The 21,406-nt window shown below is 43.3% G+C and overlaps 1 protein-coding gene and 1 pseudogene across 1 annotated transcript in view; both read right to left on the bottom strand.

The window, feature by feature from the left end:
- The window catches only part of ESYT3 (extended synaptotagmin 3), a 66,104-nt gene that overhangs the window by 22,737 nt on the left and 21,961 nt on the right, over positions 1–21,406 (bottom strand). Inside the window, exons 6-8 of the mRNA XM_077130250.1 lie at positions 21,059–21,148; positions 20,419–20,474; positions 18,995–19,115 (exon numbers count right to left, since the gene is read on the bottom strand). Coding sequence (XP_076986365.1) covers positions 18,995–19,115; positions 20,419–20,474; positions 21,059–21,148 — 267 coding nt within the window. The remainder of the gene's footprint in view (positions 1–18,994; positions 19,116–20,418; positions 20,475–21,058; positions 21,149–21,406) is intronic.
- Positions 989–4,165, bottom strand: LOC143657650 (cullin-1-like; annotated as a pseudogene).

Below are 21,406 nucleotides of genomic sequence, written 5' to 3'. Positions count from 1 at the left end.
TACCAACTCCAGCTCTTGACTGGTAAACACAGGGAGTGGGGATCTGGCTCTGAAAAGTTTTGCTTGTTTGTTTTTTAAAAACTTCTAAACAGTTCATTAGATAGAACTGTGAGCATTTTCAGGCCCCAGCACTGCCCTAGGTAAGGGCAGAATTAAGGCATGTCAGAGAGATAAAGTAAATAGGGAATGGGGACAGTTCCCTAAAGAGTGTATCTTCCTCAAGAAAAGGAGGGCAGGGCCTAGCTCAAGTGAATGCCCTCTTTCAGGGAATTCAGGTCCCAGGGGCTGGAAACAGAAGCTGCTTCAGCCTGCCTTCTACGACAGCCTGTCTCAACCACAGCACCTGCAGAGAGCAGCTGCTGAAATTAACGGTACTGCATCACTTTACACTGGTGGGAAGCTGCAGGCACTCAAGGGCCACATGCTGGGCAGAGCAGGGGTGGGGAAAAGCACAGTGTAGAGGCTTCATAGAAAGATCTGACAACCTGCTGGGTCTCACCCTCAGGGAAGCTTTATACTGGGAGGCTACCCTCTCCCTGAGATGGGAGCTTGTCTGCTCTGGGATAATCTGACTGGGTTCGATCGTATCTGATGAGACCCTCCTCAAAAAAATAGGCAGGGGAAGAAACAGAAAACAAGAACGGAAAAATTCTGATCAGTTCAACAGAAGCTTTGCTAGAGGTCTACAATAAGTTGAACTGAGTGTCAAAGAACAGAGAACAAAGCCATAACACACAAAAAAAGACCCTGGGTGAAAGAGTGAAAACAGCCTCCAGAATAAGCTAATTAAGGAAATTAAATGTCTAGGCACCAGCAAAAAGTGACAAATCATACTAGAAAAATCAAAGTATGGCCCAGTCAATGGAACAAACCAGCAATTCAAATGAGATACAGGAGTTGAAACAATTAATTCAGAATGTTCAAACAGACATGAGAAATCTCATCAAAAATCAAATCAACATGAGCCAGGGCCTGGCATCATGGGATAGAGAAAGCCGTCTTGACCAAAACGGGGAAGAGAGAAATAAGACAAAATAAAGTCTCAGTGGCTGAGAGATTTTCTTACAGAGTCAAGAGGTTATCCTGGAGGTTATTCTTATGCATTATATAGATATTCCTTTTTAGTTTGTGGTGTATTGGAGTGGCTGGAGGGAAGTACCTGAAACTGTTGAGCTGTGTTCCAGCAGCCTTCTTTTTTTTTAGTACAGAAATCATTTAATTTTATTTCCACACATTAAAAACTGAAATACACTATACAGATGGTTTTCATAGCACATTACATGTGGGTCCATTCAGACTTGCTCTTAAAGCAGTGCTGCCTAAGGTGGCAGCTGATGATCGTGCAGCCAGCGTATTGATTTAAATGCAGGAGCCTGCAGCCCTCAGCATGGAAGGCTCAATTCCCCTCTGATCTTAAATTAGGTTGAATGGCATTGGTGTCCACGTTTACAGACTTGAAATGTATCAGTCCTGAGCAGTTCCGCTGTAAATGTGAAACTAGCTGATGGGAGTCTTGGTCTCAGTTTTTAAAAGGGAGGACCAAATGGCAGCAGGCTGGTTTCTGTAAACTTGAGTTGTTTTCATTCTTTCCATCATGAACTATTTGCTGCGGGTCACAGAGTCAGACCCCTCTAGAAGGAACTGCAGGTGTCCTTTATACCATCGACTCGCTCCAAATATTCCTTCTCAATCAGAATGTCAATGCACGTCCTCATTACTGGAACCCAAGGCTTGAATCTTGAGGAGAACTGAATCAGCACTTCTTCAAGTAACTGCTGGTGTTTTAGAACCTTTCTTCATTTTCGTAATTCTCAATATAGCCGCCCAAATCAATATTTTTGTGGGTGGTTTGTTATTCCTGCTTTTGTTCGGTTTTGTTGGTACATTGATGTTAACACAATTTCTTATTTTCATAACCAAGAAATAGTTTTATTAAGATATCTGGTTTCAGTTCCACCTCATTAACATTTGCATTTTTGTCTTCCAAGACCAGTAATTTTGACTTCAATAAAATCTGTAGGACTTGTGCCAAAATATCCATTTTAATTTGGATGCTATCAGCCACCTGCTGTACAGTGCAGGCATCTCCTGTGCTGTCCTGAAGCAGGATTGCCATCTGGAACGCAGATGCCTAGAAGGTAAATCTGCTTGTGAAGCAGTGAGTAACCAGTTCTCCTTTAGACAGCCGAGATAACCACGTCAATTTTCTGCCACTGTGATGGCTAGCATAAAACACCATAAATTGCTGATAACTACGTTCCAAGTCTGATGGCAAAGCAAATGTACGGGATGGCTCAAAGGGTCATGATCTGGAGCTCAGAACTGGAATACTGAAATCCAGGGGGGTCAGAATTTGTCAGGTGCTTTCTGAATTGCTCATGCAAGTCTTTGCTTACACTGATGGCCTGAAACACCTGATGAAGTTGAGAGGGCTACTCAAAACCACAAGCTTGCTTTAATTCAGAGATCATGCTTGCTGCAGCATCATCATGTGCACTGTTCTCGTGGACGCGTCTTTTGGCCAACATTTTTGCATACGACTTTTTTTATTTTTATTTTTTGCATGGGCAGGCACTAGGAATCGAACCCAGGTCTCCGCATGGCAGGTGAGAACTGTGCCACTGAGCCACCATGGCCTGCCCAGCACAGGACTTTTGAAATACAACTTTATCCTCTATGTACTTGAAGACAACCATAACTTGTCTACACTGTGAGTGTACCTTCTAGTTCAGCCTCTGCTGGGTTCTTAGAACTTTTCTTCAACAAGGAATCACAGTACCGAGCCAGCAACTCAGGGGATTTACTGGATGATTGAGCCATTTTGGTTAACTGCATTGTTGTTTATGAAGCAGCCACAAGCCAGTACCATTGTTGAAGGCTGACATTAACAGGGCATTGTATTTTTTATGAACATCCAACCCTGTCTGTGCGTACATTTTAGGGTCATTTAATGTGGCTTCTCCACACTTTTTAATTGCTGCAAGACCTGATTATGAATGTGTCTCCGGAAGTTTTTTCAATTCTAAGAAACAAGATTATACATTTGACCCAGATCTTCATTTTTGTCGACATCCAATAAATTCTGAAATTCTGTGTGGAAAATTTCCAAGTATTTTTCAATGAATGCCTGCTCACATTTCCTTGCTAATTCATCTTGTGTGCTTTCATGAAAACAAACTTTAACTCTTCATTGTTCCTCAAGTAGACAGGCTTCTGCCTTTTTCATATATTCGGTAACTGGCCTCTGCTGCAAGAATTTACTACTCTCTCTTGTATAAAATCTGTGTCAGCCAAAATTTGAGATTCAAAGGATTCTTTATGCACTGTTAATGTGGGGCCCTTTGCATGATCTTCATTCAGCCCCAATTGCATGTAAGACTGTACAGCTCCACTAATCAGTCTTGTATTGATGGTTTCACCATTTCTTTCCTTTTCAATTAGTTTTAAAACAGCATTTGTTACCTGTTTATTCAATGGCCAGAGCAGACAATCTCTGCAAGTCATCAATGCAGGGAATAGAGTTCATATATTCCTTTTCATCCTTAATCACAGTCACAGCAAATCCAAAGTTGATTGAGGCAGGCACAAATTCCATTCACCACTTTGTTTGAAAATCGATTATTTTCCTATTGTTGAGTGGAGAATTCCAGTACACTCTCATCCATCAATTCTCCTCCATCTTTTAGAAGATTTGTCCAGCAGTTCTTCTGAAATTCTTTGAGTCATTTGTGTAATTCCAGGCCAACAAACGGAGCTCCTCTGGGTGTCTTGGCCCTTCTCAGATTTGAAGGAGGGACCCCAGCTCCTCGTACTTGCTTTGACCGGTGTACACTTAGACAATAGTTATAAACATGACTGTAGAGTTCCATATATCTATATTTTGTCATACTTTGTCTATATAAACTTGCTGGATTCCAGCTCTGAGATCACCCCAGATCCAATCAAGGCCAATCTGCTTCCATCTGGTGGATTCTGACCCCTGTTTGATGATATTGTGAGCGATGTTTTGAAATTATCCAGGGCAGCAATCCTCCATGAGAGAAGAATATACAGTATCATTCCAAATTCATTCACAGCAGCTCCAAAAGGATGCCCTTCAAATGTACACAATGAGATTTCATTGCAGATAAATTTGCATTCCCCTGGTGCTTTACAGGCTCCAGCAATGTCTTCACCTCCTTGAGGGGCCCAGATAAGTCAAATAAGGGGTAACATAAATTGGGTAGATGGAAATACTAGTGGTCTATGAAAGGAAGGGGTAGGAGTATGCGATGTATGAGTTTTTCTTTTTCTTTTTATTTCTTTTTCTGGAGTGATACAGATGTTCTATAATGAATACACAACTATGTGATGATGAGAGAGAGAGAGGATGGAAATAAATAAAATCAGAAATGGAAGAGAAGACATAACCACTGACCCCGCAAAAATAAAGGAGGTAATGAGAAGATACTATGAGCAACCATATATATGCTAATAAACTAGACAGCATAGATGAAATGGATAACTTCCTAGAAAAGCATGAACAACCAACATTGACTTGAGAAGAAACAGACAACTCAACAAACCAATCACAAGTGAAGACATTGAATTAGTCAACAAGAAGCTCTCAAAAAAGAAAAGTCCAGGACCAGATGGCTTCACACGTGAATTCTATCAAACATTCAAGAAAGAATTAGTACCAGTACTGCTCAAACACTTCAAGAAAATGGAAGAGGATGGAAAGCTACCTAATTCATTCAATAAAGCCAACATCACCCTAATGCCAAAGTCAGACAAAGATACTACACGAAAACAAAATTACAGACCAATCTCTTTAATGACTATAGATGCAAAAATCCTCAATAGAATACTTGCAAATCAAATTCAGCAGCACATTAAAAGAATTATACACTATGACTAAATGGGGTTTATTCCAGGTATGCAAAGCTGGTCCAACACAAGAAAATCAATTAATGTAATATACCATATCAATAAGTCAAAGCAGAAAAACCACATGATCATCTCGATTGAAACAGAAAGGGCATTTGACAAAATTCAACATCCTTTCTTCATGAAAACAATTCAAATGATAGGAATAGAAGGGAATGTCCTCAACATGATAGAGGGAATATATGAAAAACCCACAGTTAACATCATCCTCAATGGGGAAAGACTGAAAGCTTTCCCTCCTAGATCAGAAACAAGACGAGGATGCCAAATGTCACCACCGTTATTCCACATTTGAATATGGAATACTCATATTCAAATTCATTCCATATGAACTCCATATTCTGCGTCTGGAATTTCTAGCCAAAGCAATTAGACAAGGAAAAAGAAATAAAAGGCATCCAAATTAGAAAGGAAGAAAAACTTTCACTGTTTGTAGATGACATGATACTCCATGTCGAAAAATCCCCAAAAAATCTACAGCAAAGCTATTAGAGTTAATAAATGAATTTAGCAAAGTGGCAGGGTTCAAGATTATAGATTCAAAGCAATACTTATTAAAATCCCAACAACTCACTTTGCAGAAACAGAAAAACCAATAAAGGGCAGGGTATCCCAAATAGCTAAAAATATCTTGAGAAAGAAAAACTGAAGTGGGAAGTCTTACACTATCTGTCTTCAAAACATATTACAAAGCTACAGTGGTCAAAACAACATGGTACTATAATAAAGATAGATACGCTGACCAATGGAATCAAATGGTGTGTTCAGATATAGACCCTCTTATCTGTGGACATTTGATCTTTGATAAGGTGGTCAAGCCAACCCAACTGGGACAGAGCGGCCTGTTCTATAAATGGTGTTTGGAGAACTGGAGATTCATATGCAAAAGAATGAAAGAGGATCCATGTCTCACACCATATATAAGAATTAACTCATAATGGATCAAAGACCTAAAAATTAGAGCTAAGACCATAAAAATTTTAGAAGAAAATGTAGGGAAATATCTTATAAATCTCGTGATAGGAGATGGTTTCCTAGACTTTACACACAAAGCAAGAGCAATGAAAAAAGAAATAGATAATGGGAACACCACAAAATTTAAAATGAGAGAGAGCTTAAAATATGCACAGATGAACAGAAGCTGAGAGAATTCATTAATAGGAAACCTTCCCCTACAAGAAATACTAAAAGGAGTTCTGCTAGCCAAAAAAAAAAAAAAAAAAATAGGAGAGAGAGGCTTGGAGAAGAAAATAGAAATGAAAGACTATCAGTAAGGGTAACAAAAAGGATAAAAAGAGAGAAAAAACAGATGTGACAAATAAAAGCCAAAGGATAAAATGGATGAAGTACTGCTTTTACAGTAATAACATTTTAGGCTAATGGATTAAACTTCCTAGTCAAAAGACACAGTTCAGCAGAAAACAGCTTAAAAAAATATGATCCTTCTATATGCTGTTTACTAGAGACTCATTTTAGACCCAAAGACACAAATAGGATGAAAGTGGAAGGATGGAAAAAATATTCCACGCAAAAAAAGAAAGAAAAAAACTGGGCTAGCTATACTAATAACAGACAAAAGGCTTTAAATGCAAAAATTTGTAAGAGACAAGGAAGAACACTATATATTAATAAAAGGGGCAATTCATCAAGAAAAAATAACAATCATAAATATCTATGAATCTAACCAAGGTGATACAAAGTACATGAGACAAACACTGGCAAATCTGAAGAGAGCAACAGACATCTCTACAATAATAGTGGGAGACTTCAACACACCACTCTCTTCAACAGATGGAACATTTGAACAGAGGATCAGTGATGAGGAAACAGAGAATCTAAATAATATGATAAATGAAGTAGACCCCACAGACATATATAGAACACGGCACCCCCAAACAGAAGATATTCATTTTCTCAAGTGCTCATGGAACATTCTCCAGAATAGACCACATGCTGCGACACAAAGCAGGACTTAAATTTAAATCATACAAAACACTTTCTCTGATCATAATGGAGTGAAGCTGGGAATCAGGAAATAGCCAGAGAACTGGAAAATGCACAAATATATAGAAGTTAAGCAAAACACACTTAAAAAAATCAGTGGTTCAAAGATGAGAATGCAGGAGAAATCAGTAAATATCATGAGACAAATGAAAACGAGAAAACCATATACCAAAACTTATGGGATATCACAAAAGTGCTGAGAGGAAATTTTCAAATTTATTTGGAAGGGAAAGGAGTCTCAGCCAAAAACATCTTGAAAAACAAGAATGAAATGGGAGGACTCACACTTCTTGACTCTGAAGCATATCATGAAGCCACAGTGGTCAAAACAGCATGATACGAGCACAAAGATAGATATATTGATCAATGGAATCAAATTGAGAGTTTAAAAATAAAAACCCAGATCTATGGTCAATTGATTTTTGATATGCCTCCCTAGTCCATCTGACTAGGACAGAACAGTCTCCTCAATAAATGGTGCTGGGGAAACTGGATATCCATATCCAGAAGGATGAGAGGACCCCCATCTCACACCCTATAGAAAAGTCAAAGAATGTATCAAAGACTTAAGTATAAGATCCAGTACCACAAAACTCCTAGAAGAAAATGGAGGGAAAAGTCTTTAGAACCTAGCAACAGGCAGTAGTTTTCTAGACCTTACACCCAAAGCATAAGCAATGAAAGAAAAACAGATAAGTGGGACCCCCTCAAAATATTTCTGTGCCTTAAATGACTTTGCCAAAAGGGTGAAAAGGCAGCCAACTCAACAGGAGAAAATATTTGAAAACCACCTACCTGACAAGGGTTTGATATCCAAATTATACAAAGCAATCCTATAATTCAACAATAAAAAGACAACCCAGTTTAAAAACTGGGCAAAAGACATAAATAGACATTTTTCCAGAAAGGAAATAGAGATGACCAAAAAGCATATGAAAACCTGCTCATCTCCACTAGCTATTAGGGAAATGCAAATCAAAACCACAATTGAGAATTTCCAGGAAGATGGCAGAATAGGATAGGCCAAGGTCACCCCTGCTCCAAGGAACAGCTAGAGAAGTGACAGAAGAACGACTGGGGCAGCGTTCCAGGGTGCAAATGACTTGGGAGGGTCTTGTACACCACACAGGGAGGCCCCGGTTGACAAAGCTGAGGAACTGAGGTTCTGGGCCCCGGGACCGTCAGCCAGCACGAAGAGCCTAACAGCCCCTTTCCAAACTGAGGCCTGAAGCCCTCAGGAGTGCAGGGAGAGGGAGTCAGGGACGAGGAAGTGAGCCCAGCTGTGTTTCTTGAACACGCCACAACCACGCATGCCACCCAGCCCCTGTGACCAGCGCCCACCACCCCCATACCTGAGACCCACTGCCTGTGACCTGTGACACCCTGACCCGTGTCTCCTCACCCCCACCCCTGGCCCTGCCCCCTGCACACCCTTGCCCGCAGGCACTCACATGTGCACCTGTGCCACACAACCCCCACCCCAGGCATGTGCGCATCCCTTCCCCAGCAACTCCCCCATGCCCCGCGCACGTGCATACCCTTGCCCCAGCTGTCCACACTCCACTTATGTGCTAATTTGTGACACATCCCCAGCACCCCAACTGCAACCCCAGCACCCGGCCCCCAGCTCCCTGCACCCCGACCTCCGTGCCCTGAAACCATGCTCCAACCCCCACGACACCCACACTCCACACACACACCCAGGCCCCCATACCAAACACCCCTATTCCCTGCACACCCATGCACCACCACCCGCACGCCCAGTGCACCCACACAGCTCTTCAGATCATCCTCCCGCTGTGCCCTACCTCCATGGCCCCCATGCCATGACTGCACAGGCCTGTGCTTCAAAGGCCTGACTGAGCTGCACTCCATCCCCACAGCCCTTGTGCTACCACCTCACAACCCCACACACCACACCCCATGCTCCCGGGCACCAGCATAGCACCCCCCACCCCACACCTAGCCCAGCTCCACGCCCTGCCACTGCACCCTGCCAATGCACATTTTGTCCCACACCCGTCCCACAAATACAACATCTTAGACCACGGAAGGAATCAACTTCCACAGTAACCCTATCAAGAGATTACATGTTTCAAATGCAACAGAAAATCACAAAGCATATGAAAATGCAGACAGATATAGCCCAGCCTAATGACCAAATTAAAACACCAGATGAGACATAGACTTTGGAACAACTAAGCAAAGAGGTTCATACAACTCTATTAAATAAAATCAATGGGTTGGCTAATGACATAAAGGAGATCAAGAAGACACTAAAAGAGCCTAAAGAAGAATTCGAAAGAATAAACAGAAAAACAGCAGATATCACAGAGATGAAAGATACTGTAGAACAAATAAAAAATATACCAGAGATGCACAACAGCAGGTTTGAAGAGGCAGTACAAAGAATCAGTGAACCGGAGGACAGTTCTTTTGTCGACAAAATCGATTTCAAGTGCCCAAAAGAACAAACAACAAAAAGATGGAAACACTTAAATTGGATCTCATGGAAATGGACAACATGAAGCATGCAAATATAAGAATCACTGATGTCCCAGAAGGAGAAGAGAAGAGTAAAAGGCTAGAAGATTAGTTTAGGAGATAATGGGGGACAACTTCCCAACCCTTATAAAAGACATAAATATGCAAATCAACAAGCCCCAAATAGAGTAAATCCAATAGGCCTTCCCCAAGACACACACTAATCAGTCTATCAAATTTTCAAGAGAAGCAGAGTCCTGAAAGCAACAAGAGAAAACCAATTTACTACACACAAGGGAAACCACATAAGACTGAGTTGGAGACGAGAAGGCAGTGGTATGATATATTTAAGATCCTGAAAGAGAAAGACTTCCAGTCAAGAATTCCTTACCCAGCAAAACCATCCTTCAAAACTGAGGGAGAGATCAAAGTTTTCACAGACAAACAAATGTTCAGAGAATTTGTCAACAAGACACCTGCCCTACAAGAAATACTAAAGGGAGTTTTGTTGGCTGGGGAAAAAAAAATAGGAGAGGGAGGTTTGGAGGAGGGCACAGAACCAAAGAGAACCAGTAAGGGGAACTTAAAAAATAAAAAGAGAAAGAGGGAAAAGAATATACAGATCTGACAAATATAATCCAAAGGATAAGATGGTGAACTCAAGAATTGCCTTTACAGTAATAGCTTTGAATGTTAACGGACTAAACATGCCAATTAAAAGATACAGATTGGATGAAAGGATGAAGAAATATGATCCATCTAGATTTTGCTTCCAAGAGACTCAGACCCAAGGATACAAATAGATTGAAAGTCAAAGGATGGAAAAAGACGTTCCATGCAAACTGTAACCAAAAGAAAGCAGGAGTAGCTATATTAATATCAGACAAAACAGACTTTAAATGTAAAGAAGTCATAAGAGAAAAAGAAGGACATTACATATTAGTAAAAGGGACAATTCACCAAGAAGAAATAATAACCAAAAATGTTTATGTTCCCAATCAAGGAGCTCCAAAGTACATGAGACAGACTGACAAAACTGAAGGGAGTGACAGATGTTTCAACAATAACACTATAAGACTTCAATACACCACACTCTACAGATAGAACAACCAGACAGAGGATCAACAAGGAAATAGAGAACTTAAACAATTTGATAAATGAATTAGATCTAATAGAAATTTTACAGATCTATACCCCCCAAACACCAGGATATACATTCTTCTCTGGTGCTCATCAAAAATTTTCCAGGATTGAGGACATGCTAGGGCAAAAATACAGGGCTTAATAAATTTTAAAATATTGAAATTATTCAAAGCACTTTCTCTGATCACAATGAAATAAAGGTAAATCAATAACCCCTGAAGTATCAGAACATTGCCAAATCTATGGATATTAAACAATGCAATCTTAAACAACCAGTGGGTCAAAGAAGAGATTGCTAGAGAAATTAGTAACTATCTGGAGATGAATGAAAATACAAATACAATATATCAGAACTTATGAGATGCAAAGGCAGTGCTGAGAGAGACAATTATTGCCATAAGTGTCTATATTAAAAAAGAAGAAAGAGCAAAAATCGAGGACTAAACAGCTCACCTGGAGGAACTAGAGAAAGAACAGCAAACTAACCCCAAAGCAAACAGAAGAGAAATAAGAGAGATTAGAGCAGAAATAAATGAATTGAAGAACAAAAGAATAATAGAATCAATAAAACCCAAAGTTGTTTTTTTTTTCTTTCAGAAAATCAATCAAATCAATGGACCCCTAGCTAGGCTGACAAAGAAAAAAGAGAGGGACACAAATAAATAAAATCAGAAGCGGATCTTTACCACAGACCCTGAGGAAATTTTAAAAAAATCATAAAAGGATACTATGAACAATCATAGTTTGCTGGCAACAAACTAGACGACTTTGATGAAATGGACAAATTCCTAGAAACACTTGGACAAGCTTCACTAACCTGAGAAGAAACAGATTATCTCAACCAGCCAATCACAAGTAAAAAGATTCAGTCAGTTATCAAAAATCTTCCTACAAAGAAAAGTTCAGGGCCAGATGACTTAACAGGAGAATTTTAGAAAAGATTTCAAAAAGAACTAACACCAATCCGGCTCAAATGCTTCCAAAAAATTGAAAGAAAAAAAAAAATGATTACTACCTAACTTGTTTTATGAAACTAACATCACTCTAATACCGACACTGGGTAAAGATGCTATAAGAAATGAAAACTACAGGCCAATCTCCCTAATGAATATGGATGTGCAAATATTCTCAACAAAATACTAGCAAATTAAGTCCAATAGCACATTGAAAGAATTTTCCATCACTACCATGTGGAGTTTATACCAGGAATGCAAAGATGGTCCAACACAAGAAAATCAATCAATGTAATACAGCACATTAACAAAATCACATGATCAACTCAACTGATGCTGAAAAACATTCAACATAATTCAACATATTTTTCTCCTAAAAAAATACTTCAGAAGGTAGGACTCAAAGGTAACTTCCTCAATATAAAAAAAGGGCATATATGAAAAACTCATAGCCAGCACCGTATTCAATGCAGAGAGACTGAAAGCCTTCCCCCAGATCAGGAACGAGATAACGATCCTGTATTTCACCGCTGCTATTCAATATTGTACTAGAAGTTTTAGCTAAAGCAATCAGGTAGGAAAAAGAAATAAAAGACATCTGTTCTAGCTTGCTAGCTGCCAGAATACAATATACCAAGAATGGAATGGCTTTTTAAAATGGGGAAATTAATGAGTTGCTAGTTTATAGTTCTAAGGCCAAGAAAATGTCCCAATTAAAACAAGTCTATAGGAATGTCCAATCAAAGGCATCCAGGGAAAGATACCTTGGTTCAAGAAGGCCGATGAAGTTCAGGGCTTCTCTCTCATCTGGAAGGGCACATGGCGAACACGGCGTCATCTGCTAGCTTTCTCTCCTGGCTTCTGGTTTCATGAAGCTCCTGGGGAGGCGTTTTCCTTCTTCATCTCCAAAGGTCACTGACTGGTGGACTCTCTGCTTCATGGTGCTGCAGCATTCTCTGCTCTCTCTGAATCTCTCATTCTCCAAAATATTTCCTCTTTTATAGGACTCCAATAAACCAATCAAGACCCACCCAAATGGGTGGAGACATGTCATCCCCTAATCCAGTTTAACAACCATTCTTGACTAAATCACATCATCCAGGGAGATGATCTCATTACAGTTTCAAACATACAGTATTGAATAGAGATTATTCTGCCTTTATGAAATGGGATTTATATTAAAACATGGCTTTTCTTAGGGGGCATGCTTCTTTTCAAACCAGCACAACATTCAAATTGGAAAGGAAGATGTAAAACTTTCATTATTTGCAGATGACATGACACTATACTTGAAAAATCCTGAGAAATCTACGACAAAGCTTCTTGAGATAGTAAATTTTGCAAAGTGGTAGGATTCAAGATCAATATGCAAAAATCAGTATTGTTTCTATCCACAAGCAATGACCTAGCTGAGGAGAAGACTGGAGGGAAAAAATTCCATTCAAAATCACAACTAAAAGAATCAAGTATTTAGGAATAAACTTAAGTAAAGGATGTAAAGGGCCTGTATCCAGAAAACTACATAACTTCACTGAAGGAAACCAAAGAAGATCTATACAGGTGGAAAGACATCACCCGCTCATGGACAGGAAGGCTAAATGTAGTTAAGATGTCAGTTCTGCCCAAACTGATCAATAGATTCAATGCAATACCTATCAAAATTCCAAAACCTACTCTGAAGACTTGGAAAAGCTAGAAATCAAATTCATTTGGAAGGAAAGGAGACTTCAAACAGCTAAAAACATCCTTAGAGAGAAGAGTGAAGTGGGAAGATTAACACTTCCTGATTTTAAAACTTATTATAAAGCCACAGTGGTCAGACAGCATGGTACTGGCACACAGATAGATCTACTGACCAATGGAATTGAATTGTGAGTGCAGAAATAGACCACCAAATCTATGGTCAACTGATCTTCAACAAGGCCCCAAATCCACTGAGCTGGACAAAATAGTCTTTTCAATAAATGGGCACAGGAGAACTGAATATCAATAACCAAAAGAATGAAAGAGGACCCTTACCTTACACCCTATACAAAAATTAACTCAAAGTGGATCAAACACCTAAATGTAAGAACTAGCACATAAAGCTTCTAGAAGAAAATATAGGGAAACATCTTCAAGACCTAGTAATAGGAGTAGCTTCCTAAACTTTACACCCAAAGCACAAGCAACAAAAGAAAAAATAGATAAATGGGAACACCTCAAAATCAAATGCTTTTGTGCCTCAAAGACTTTGTCAAAAAGGTGAAAAGGCAGCCAACTCAATGAGAGAAAATATTTGGAAATCACGTATCAGATAAGGTTTGATATCCTGTATACATAAAGAAATCATATAACCCAACAACAAAAGAGCAAACAGCCCAATTATAAAATGGGCTAAAGATATAAACAAACATTTTTCTGAAGAGCAAATACAGATGGCTAAAAAGCACATGAAGAGATGCTTATTTTCATTAACTATAAGGGAAATGCAAATCAAGACTACAGTCAGATACCATCTCACACCTATAAGAATGGCTGCTATTAAACAATAGGAAATTACAAATGTTGGAGAGGATGTGGAGAAACTGGAACACTCATTCACTGCTAGTGGGAATGCATCATGGTACAGCTGCTGTGGAAGACGGTTTGGCGGCTCCTTGGAAAACTAAATATCAAGCTGCCCTATGACCCAGCAATAGCACTACCTGGTATATACCCAGAAGAGCCGAAAGCAGCGACACAAACAGAAATTTGCACACCAATGTTCACAGCAGCATTGTTCATAATTCCCAAAAGATGGAAAGAATCCAAGTGCCCATCAACAGACAAGTGGATAAACAAAATGTAGTACATACATACAATGGAATATTGTGCAGCAGTAAGATGAAATGAGGTCCTGAAGCACATGACAACATGGATGAACCTTGAGGACATAATGCTGAGTGAAATATACCAGACACAAAAAAAGATAGATACTGTGTGATTTCACTTTTATGACCTTGGTAAAGGTAAACTCAGAGGCTTATAATATGGAATATAGGGGACCTAGAGATACATGGAAACTAGAGATGGGGGAATGGTTAGCTAATGAAGTTGAACTTAAATGTAAGAAATGGATAGAAGAGAAGGCAGTTTATTAGTGGGGCTATAAGTAATATTGCCATATTGAAGGTGAACATAATTGAAAGGGGCTGTATAGAGCCATGTGTCCCACCGATTAGCACTATAAATACAAATAAGTTCTTACAAGAACTACTTCAAAGGTATGAATCTTGTACAAAGAGTTTATAATATGGGGGTATAGGGGGAAAACTGCTATTGCATGCTATGGTCTATATTTAACAGGAAGACATCAACAGTACCACAGCAATACCAGGGGTAAATAATGGGGATGGGGGAGTAAGAGTTAAGGGAGGTTTGGATTTTCTATTTGGTGAGGGTATGTTTATTGGGTATTTATCTCTTGGGAGCAATGAAAATTGTCTAAAATTGATCATATCACTAAGTGAGGATAATGTGAGACATGGACTCTTGATTTTGGACATTATACATGATGCCCAAAGGATGGAGGTGGCAGTTGAGAAGTAGAATGACAAACTGTGATGTATACCTTGATAGAAAGGAACAAAGTCGGAGGCATGTGATGTTGTGAATGAACCCGTGGAACATTATGTGATGCAAAATAAGCCAGAAATAAAACAGCAATTATTGTATGGTCTCATTTAGAAAATACTTATAAGAAAACTAGGGCCCAGAGCATAAGCTCTTACAGCAGTCACATTCAGTCTGGAGTTGAAAGTGTCATTTCTAGATTTTGAGAGGCCGTGCTATATATATATAACCTGGTGTTTTCCTGGAATTTTGGGTACCTGTGTGTCACCTAAATCCCAGAGTAGGAGTTCCACAGTTCTGAAGGTCAGCATTGCCACATACAACAACTGTTAAAGAAACTAAAAAAGAGATCAGTCTTCAATTAGAGCTAAGAATGAAACTGATCTGGTGGGCACTAAGGTAAACCAGAATGCAGGGGTAAGGAAGACATTGTCTGTATTTTAGAACTTGACCTACTCTATGAGACCAAAGAAAGAGAGGTTTGTTTTGTCCAAAACCTAAATTTTCTGTAGCATGTAATCTCTCTCAGCTAGTCTAGATAGATCATTTAAACAATCCAAATGCAAGAAGCCCAGAATGGGAATGAGGGCTTGTCATTCTGTATAGCTTAATGTAATGCTTGGATACATCTCAGAGTATGTTGAATTAAACATACTCTGCTAATTAAAAGTATTGGGCGGTGTGATGGTGGCTCAGTGGCAGAGTTCTTGCCTGCCATGCCAGAGACCCAGGTTCGATTCCTGGTACCTGCCCATGCCAAAAAAGAAAGAAGTATCGGCAAAGTCCCTTGAGGGATGGGAGAGAAAATATGGAACTATTAAACTTTACCACTGGGGAAAACACTGGTACTGTCTCAAACATTAGGGACTCCCAAATCAATAGGCCAAGCCCTTAATCTTAAGGCTTGCTCTTGTAAACCTTATTTACATAGCAGAAAAGCTAAGCCTAACTATAGTCAGCCTAAGAGTTATTTGGAAAGGACCTCTTTTGTTGCTCAGATGTGGCCTCTCTTTCTCTAAGCCCAACTCTGCAAGTGAAATCATTACCCTCCCCTCTACATGGGACATGACATCCAGGGATGAGTCTCGCCCTGGCACAGTGGGATCAACAATGTCTTCTGATCAAAAGGGGGAAAAGAATTGTAACAAGTAAGGTATCAGTGGCTGAGAGCTCAAATAGAGTCCAGAGACTATTCTGGAAGCTACTATTATGCAAGCTGCAGCTAGGTAATTGCTATTTATCATGCTTTGTGAAACCCTAATCAAAACCATCCCTGTCAACCCTAAAGAATACCTAGGGCTTTATCTGGGATTCTACAGAGGTCCCATGCACTAGGATTACTTTCCAGAAACCTACAACTCCAGATGGGTTCCTAGGTCAAGTAAGTCCTGAAACCCAAAGGGGCCAGCGTCTCCAGAACATCAACTAGTTCCATCCCCTATCCCATATTATCAGTACCCCTTTCCAACATGAAAAAGTTAGAATGGGCATAGCTCAAATACCCCTAAAGATTGGGAGAAAGCTCAAAGGAGTAGGTGGAATTATAACAGAGAAGATAGGATTTAACAAATGAGTATGACAGCTGAATCATTATATTGATATTTCTTTCTGTCTCCAGTGTCTTAGAGTGGCTAGAAGGAAAACCCTCACGCTGTGGAACTCTAACCCATACCAAACTCTGAAATCTGTTCTATAACTAATTGTTGCGGTGGGCTTTGAAATACCTTGCTTTTTAACATATGTCTTATTTTTCACAAGAAAAATTTTTTAAAAAAACACAATGAGATATCATTTCACACTATTAGAATGTCCACTTTTATACAAACAGGAAACTACAAATAGTGGAGATGAGGAGAAATAGCAACACTTACTCACTGCTGGTGGAATGTAAAATCGTACAGCCACTTTGGAAGATGATTTGGTGGTTTTTAAGAAAGCAAAGTAAAGACTTGCCCTACAATCTGGCAGTCCTGCTATTTGGTATATACCCAGGAGAACTGAAAGCAGGGGCATGAACAGACATTTCCACACCCACCACTGTTCATAGTGGCATTATTTACTATTGCCAAAAGATGGAAGGAACCCAAGTATGCATCAACTGATGAATGGATAAATCAAATGTGGTATACACACACACATTGGAATATTATTCAGCTGTAAAAAGGAATGAAGTCCTAATACATATAACAATACAGATGAACTTTGAAGACATCATGGTTGAACGAAATAAGCTAGAGACAAAAGGACAAATATTATATGACCTTACTGATGTAAAATAATTAGAAAAAGCAAAGTCATAGATTCAGAATCTAGAATATAGGTTACTAGAAGCTGGGACAGGAATGGGGAATGGAAAGTGGAGGCTCAAAATATACAGGGGTCCTATTTGGAATGATGGAAATGCTTTCATAACGGAAGTGGTGATGGTAACACAACATTGTGGATGTCATTCACAGCTCTGAAATATTTATCTGAATGTTAGGTTGTATATATGGTAATAAAATAAAAAAATGTTTAAAAAAATCCATGGAACTACAACCTAAGTTAAACCACAGACCATAGTTAATACTGCTATTATAAAAATGCACTTTCATCAGCTGTAACAAATGTTCCACACCAGTGCAACATATTAATAGTAGGATGGTATATGGGAATCCTGTATCTTATGCAGAACTTCCCTAATAAAGAAAAAGAAAGTAAAATAGAGACTGAAGTGACACCCACCGAACACCACAATGTGTGAGTCTTATTTGGATCCCAATTCAAACACACAAAAAATGACATTAAGGAAATAATTGGAAATTAAATAACAGTGCCTGCATATTTGATATTAAGAAATTAAAATTGTGTCGTGATAATATCATGCTAATGTTTTTACAGTTGGAAGAAATGGTTTTTATATTTTAGAGATATGTACTGGAAAAAAAAAAAGAAGAAAAGGAAAGAATATGTGAAAAGTGTGAGGAGGTCAACCCTGTCCAAACAATTTGGGCGCGACAGAAAAGCCAAGTCTGGGGTGCGCGGCTGGGAGTGGGGGGAGACGCAGGGGGAGGGAGTGAGGGCGGGGCCGAGGCGGGGGCGCCGTGTGTGTGTGTGTGTGTGTGTGTGTGTGTGTGTGTGTGTGCGCGCGCGCGCGCGCGCGCGCCCGCGTCCCGCCTCTGCGCGTCCTCGGGAGCCGCGGGCAGCCAGACCTGGGGGCGGAGGGGGCCCTGCGGGGGGGTCCCGCGGGCCGCCCGCCCGACCGCTGCGGGGAGGTGCCGCCTGGACGCCGCCCCACAGGGCGCACACGACCGTCGCGGGGACGGGCGGCACCCAGGCGGGCCTCGCCAGCACCCGGGAGCCGAGGAGGAGCAGGCAGCAGGCCCAGCGTCCACGCAGACCCGTGCGCGTGCCTGGGGCTGACGGCCCCCTGGGAGGGGCGCCCCCTCTCTCCAGGCCACTTAGGCCCGCAGCCTCGGTCCCCACGGGGCCTCCTGAGCTGGGCCCAGGACTGGGGTCACTGGGGCTCACCACCCAAGAAAGCCACACGTCCCGCCTCAGCCCACAGTTCCCCTTCCCAGGACACCTGGCAGAGCCCTCCCAGGGTCAGCAGAGCCCCATGCCCCTAAGAGGACCCTGGGAGGCTCCTGGGCTTCACAGGGGACAACGCCACTGTCCCCAGCACAGGTGGGGGGGGCAGGAGCGGGGAAGGAGCGGCACCCTGGGCTCAGCCCTCCCAGCGTCCAGCCTCCCAGCCTCAGTGTCCGCCCTATGAAACGGGGACACCACATCCTCAGGACAGAACCAGGCTGAGCACCGGGGACACGTCCCAGGTGTCAGGAGCCCTCCCCGCCGCCCGCCCGCCCCCCCCGCGGGGCTCGGGGCCCCTGGCAGCGCCGGGCACTCACGCGGGGCAGCGGGAAGCGCAGCTCAGTCACGTCCAGGCCCCTCTTCACGGGCACCGTCACGCGGTTGGGCAGCACCAGGTGGGTGGCAATGAGGTCCTCCAGCAGGCTGTCCGACACATCGCTGCGGACGGCAGGCGTCACCCGCCGCAAGGGGTGGCACCCCTGCCCCACGCTGCCTGCCCTCTACCCAGGGCTGCAGCCAGGAGCAGAACCGGGGCCCTGACTGGGAGAAGGCAGCCCTGAACCCCGCCACGCTGGATTGGCAGGGGGGGGGGGGTGGCGGACACACCTGACTACTCACTACCTAGCAGCAGCCCCTGCCCCAATCCTGCTTTGTCCCTCAAGGCACAGTAGCCACCCCAGAACCTGTGTGGGGATCCCAGCTCCACCATTCACCACCCGGGCAAGTCACTAGCCTCTCTGGACCTCAGTTTCCTAATCTCTAAAGTGGGGATGATAATGCCTGCCTCCTGGGGCTGTCATGAGGAGAGTTAACTTGCGTAAGGTGCCGGGGACGCTGCCTGTGTAAGGTCAGCTGTCGTGGTCCTTCCTTCCCTGACTCTACCTCCCCAGGACAAGGAGTCCGGGAAGTGTCTAGAACGGGACAGGCATACAGAAGGTGCTCAATAAATGCTCTTTGAATGAAACGATGCACAACTGGTTTCCCTGCCCAAGAAGGGCCAGGATCAGTGGAAGATCCCCAGTGAGCGAGCGGCCTCCCAGCAGGCAGGGACAGCTACCCAAGGCCTCGGCCTCACCTGGACAGGTGTGCTTACACGGGCCAGAGCCCTTCTCTGCCACTCCCACCCCAGCCCCAGGAGGATGGGCTCCCCCAGACCAGCCCCGCCTCAGTGGCCGGTGCTTTGAGCCGTGGAGTGGGAGACCATGTGGGGCGGGGAGGGGTGGAGTGAGGAGGAAAGAAGGAACCTGTGTCTACACTTGCTGTGCCACTGAGACACATGAGGACGTTCCCACAGGGACCCCAAGGTAGAAGACCGGGCTCCCCTTCTCCTGAGGCAGAGCCCCGAGAGCTCAGTTAACTTGGCCAAGCAACAGAGCCCAGAGCCGTCTGGCTGCGCCAGTCCCAGAGCCTGTGTCTGCCTGTAATGAGTCTTGTGGCCCAGCCTGGGATCCCAGCTCATCTGCTCAGAGCCACCGCCCCCACCCCCAACGTCCTCCCTCACCCCCAACCTGCCCTCCACACCAGCCCAGGAACCCCAGTGCCCCTCAGGCCAAGATCTAGCAAAGCGATTCTCACCCCCATATGCATGTGTGTTCCGGGCACAGGGCCTGCCCTTCCCACCCACCCAGGGTGATTTCCCTCTGGAAGAGGAGGGCTGGGTGTCTGTCCCTACCCTGCCCCCCTGACCCTCCGCAGAGGGAGGAGCGGCTGCTTGGCATCTCCCAGCCTCCCAGGCACTCACTTGATCCCTGGCGCATCCAGCAGGTTGGTCAGGCCCGTCCAGTTAATCTGCAGGTGCTGCGGGGACAGAGGGCAGCTGTCAGCCCGAGTGAGCCGGGAAGCCAGGGCTGAGACACTGCGGAGCGCCTCACGCCCCGAGGGGGGTCCGGTGGGCGGAGGGCACCTCCTAGCCCTGCTTAGGCCTCCATGGGGCCCAACCTCAGCTTAGGGTGGGACAGGGGCTGCTGCGGGGGGCCAGTGCACACGGCCCAGGCGGCCGGGACTCGGAGCTGTCACAGTTTGAGTCTCTGCTGCATTTCAGGCCACCTGTGTGACTCCACAAAGCGACTTCTCTGTGAGCTGCTTCCTCCTGGGGGGAGAGCAGTCTGGCTCCTTGGGCTGCCGGATAAGGAGTGTGAAGTGCTCAGGGCTAGGTGGGACTTGGAAGGCCCTTTCTTGTGCTCGAACCCAGTGTCTGGGCAATGTGCTCACTCATGGGGAGCAGCCCAGCCTGCCCCCAGGTCCCGGGACTCACCCGTGTTTTTTGTTGTTTTATTTTTGCAGGGAGGGGGCGAGGGGGGTGCATGGTTCAGGAATCAAACCCAGGTCTCCCGTATGGCAGGTGGGCACTCTACCATGGCACCACCCGTGCACCCACTCACCGGCTTCTGAAGGAAGAACACAGTCACGGCTCCCACGAAAGGCTTGTCCACCAGGAGGGGCTCGAGGATGAGCCTCAGTGTGCCCTGCAACTGCACGGGCAGAGGCCCCGTCAGGGACGCTGGCCTCCCTCCTTCCTACGCCTGCTACACTCGGCGGAGGCCATCTGCTGCTTCATCTTGTGCCCTTGCCATCCCCAAGAGTCAGGACCACCTGTCCCAGGCCACCCGCTGTCACAGCAGAGACCACACCCAGTGTGGTAGTTAGAGTCAGGTGTTAACTTGGCCAGGTGAAGGTTCCCAGATCTATTACTGTGGACATAAGCCAATGGCATGTGAACTTCATCTGTT

Source organism: Tamandua tetradactyla, chromosome 15 (assembly GCF_023851605.1).
Source record: "Tamandua tetradactyla isolate mTamTet1 chromosome 15, mTamTet1.pri, whole genome shotgun sequence".
NCBI lineage: Eukaryota > Metazoa > Chordata > Mammalia > Pilosa > Myrmecophagidae > Tamandua > Tamandua tetradactyla.
This window is presented reverse-complemented; position numbering and strand designations above follow the sequence as displayed.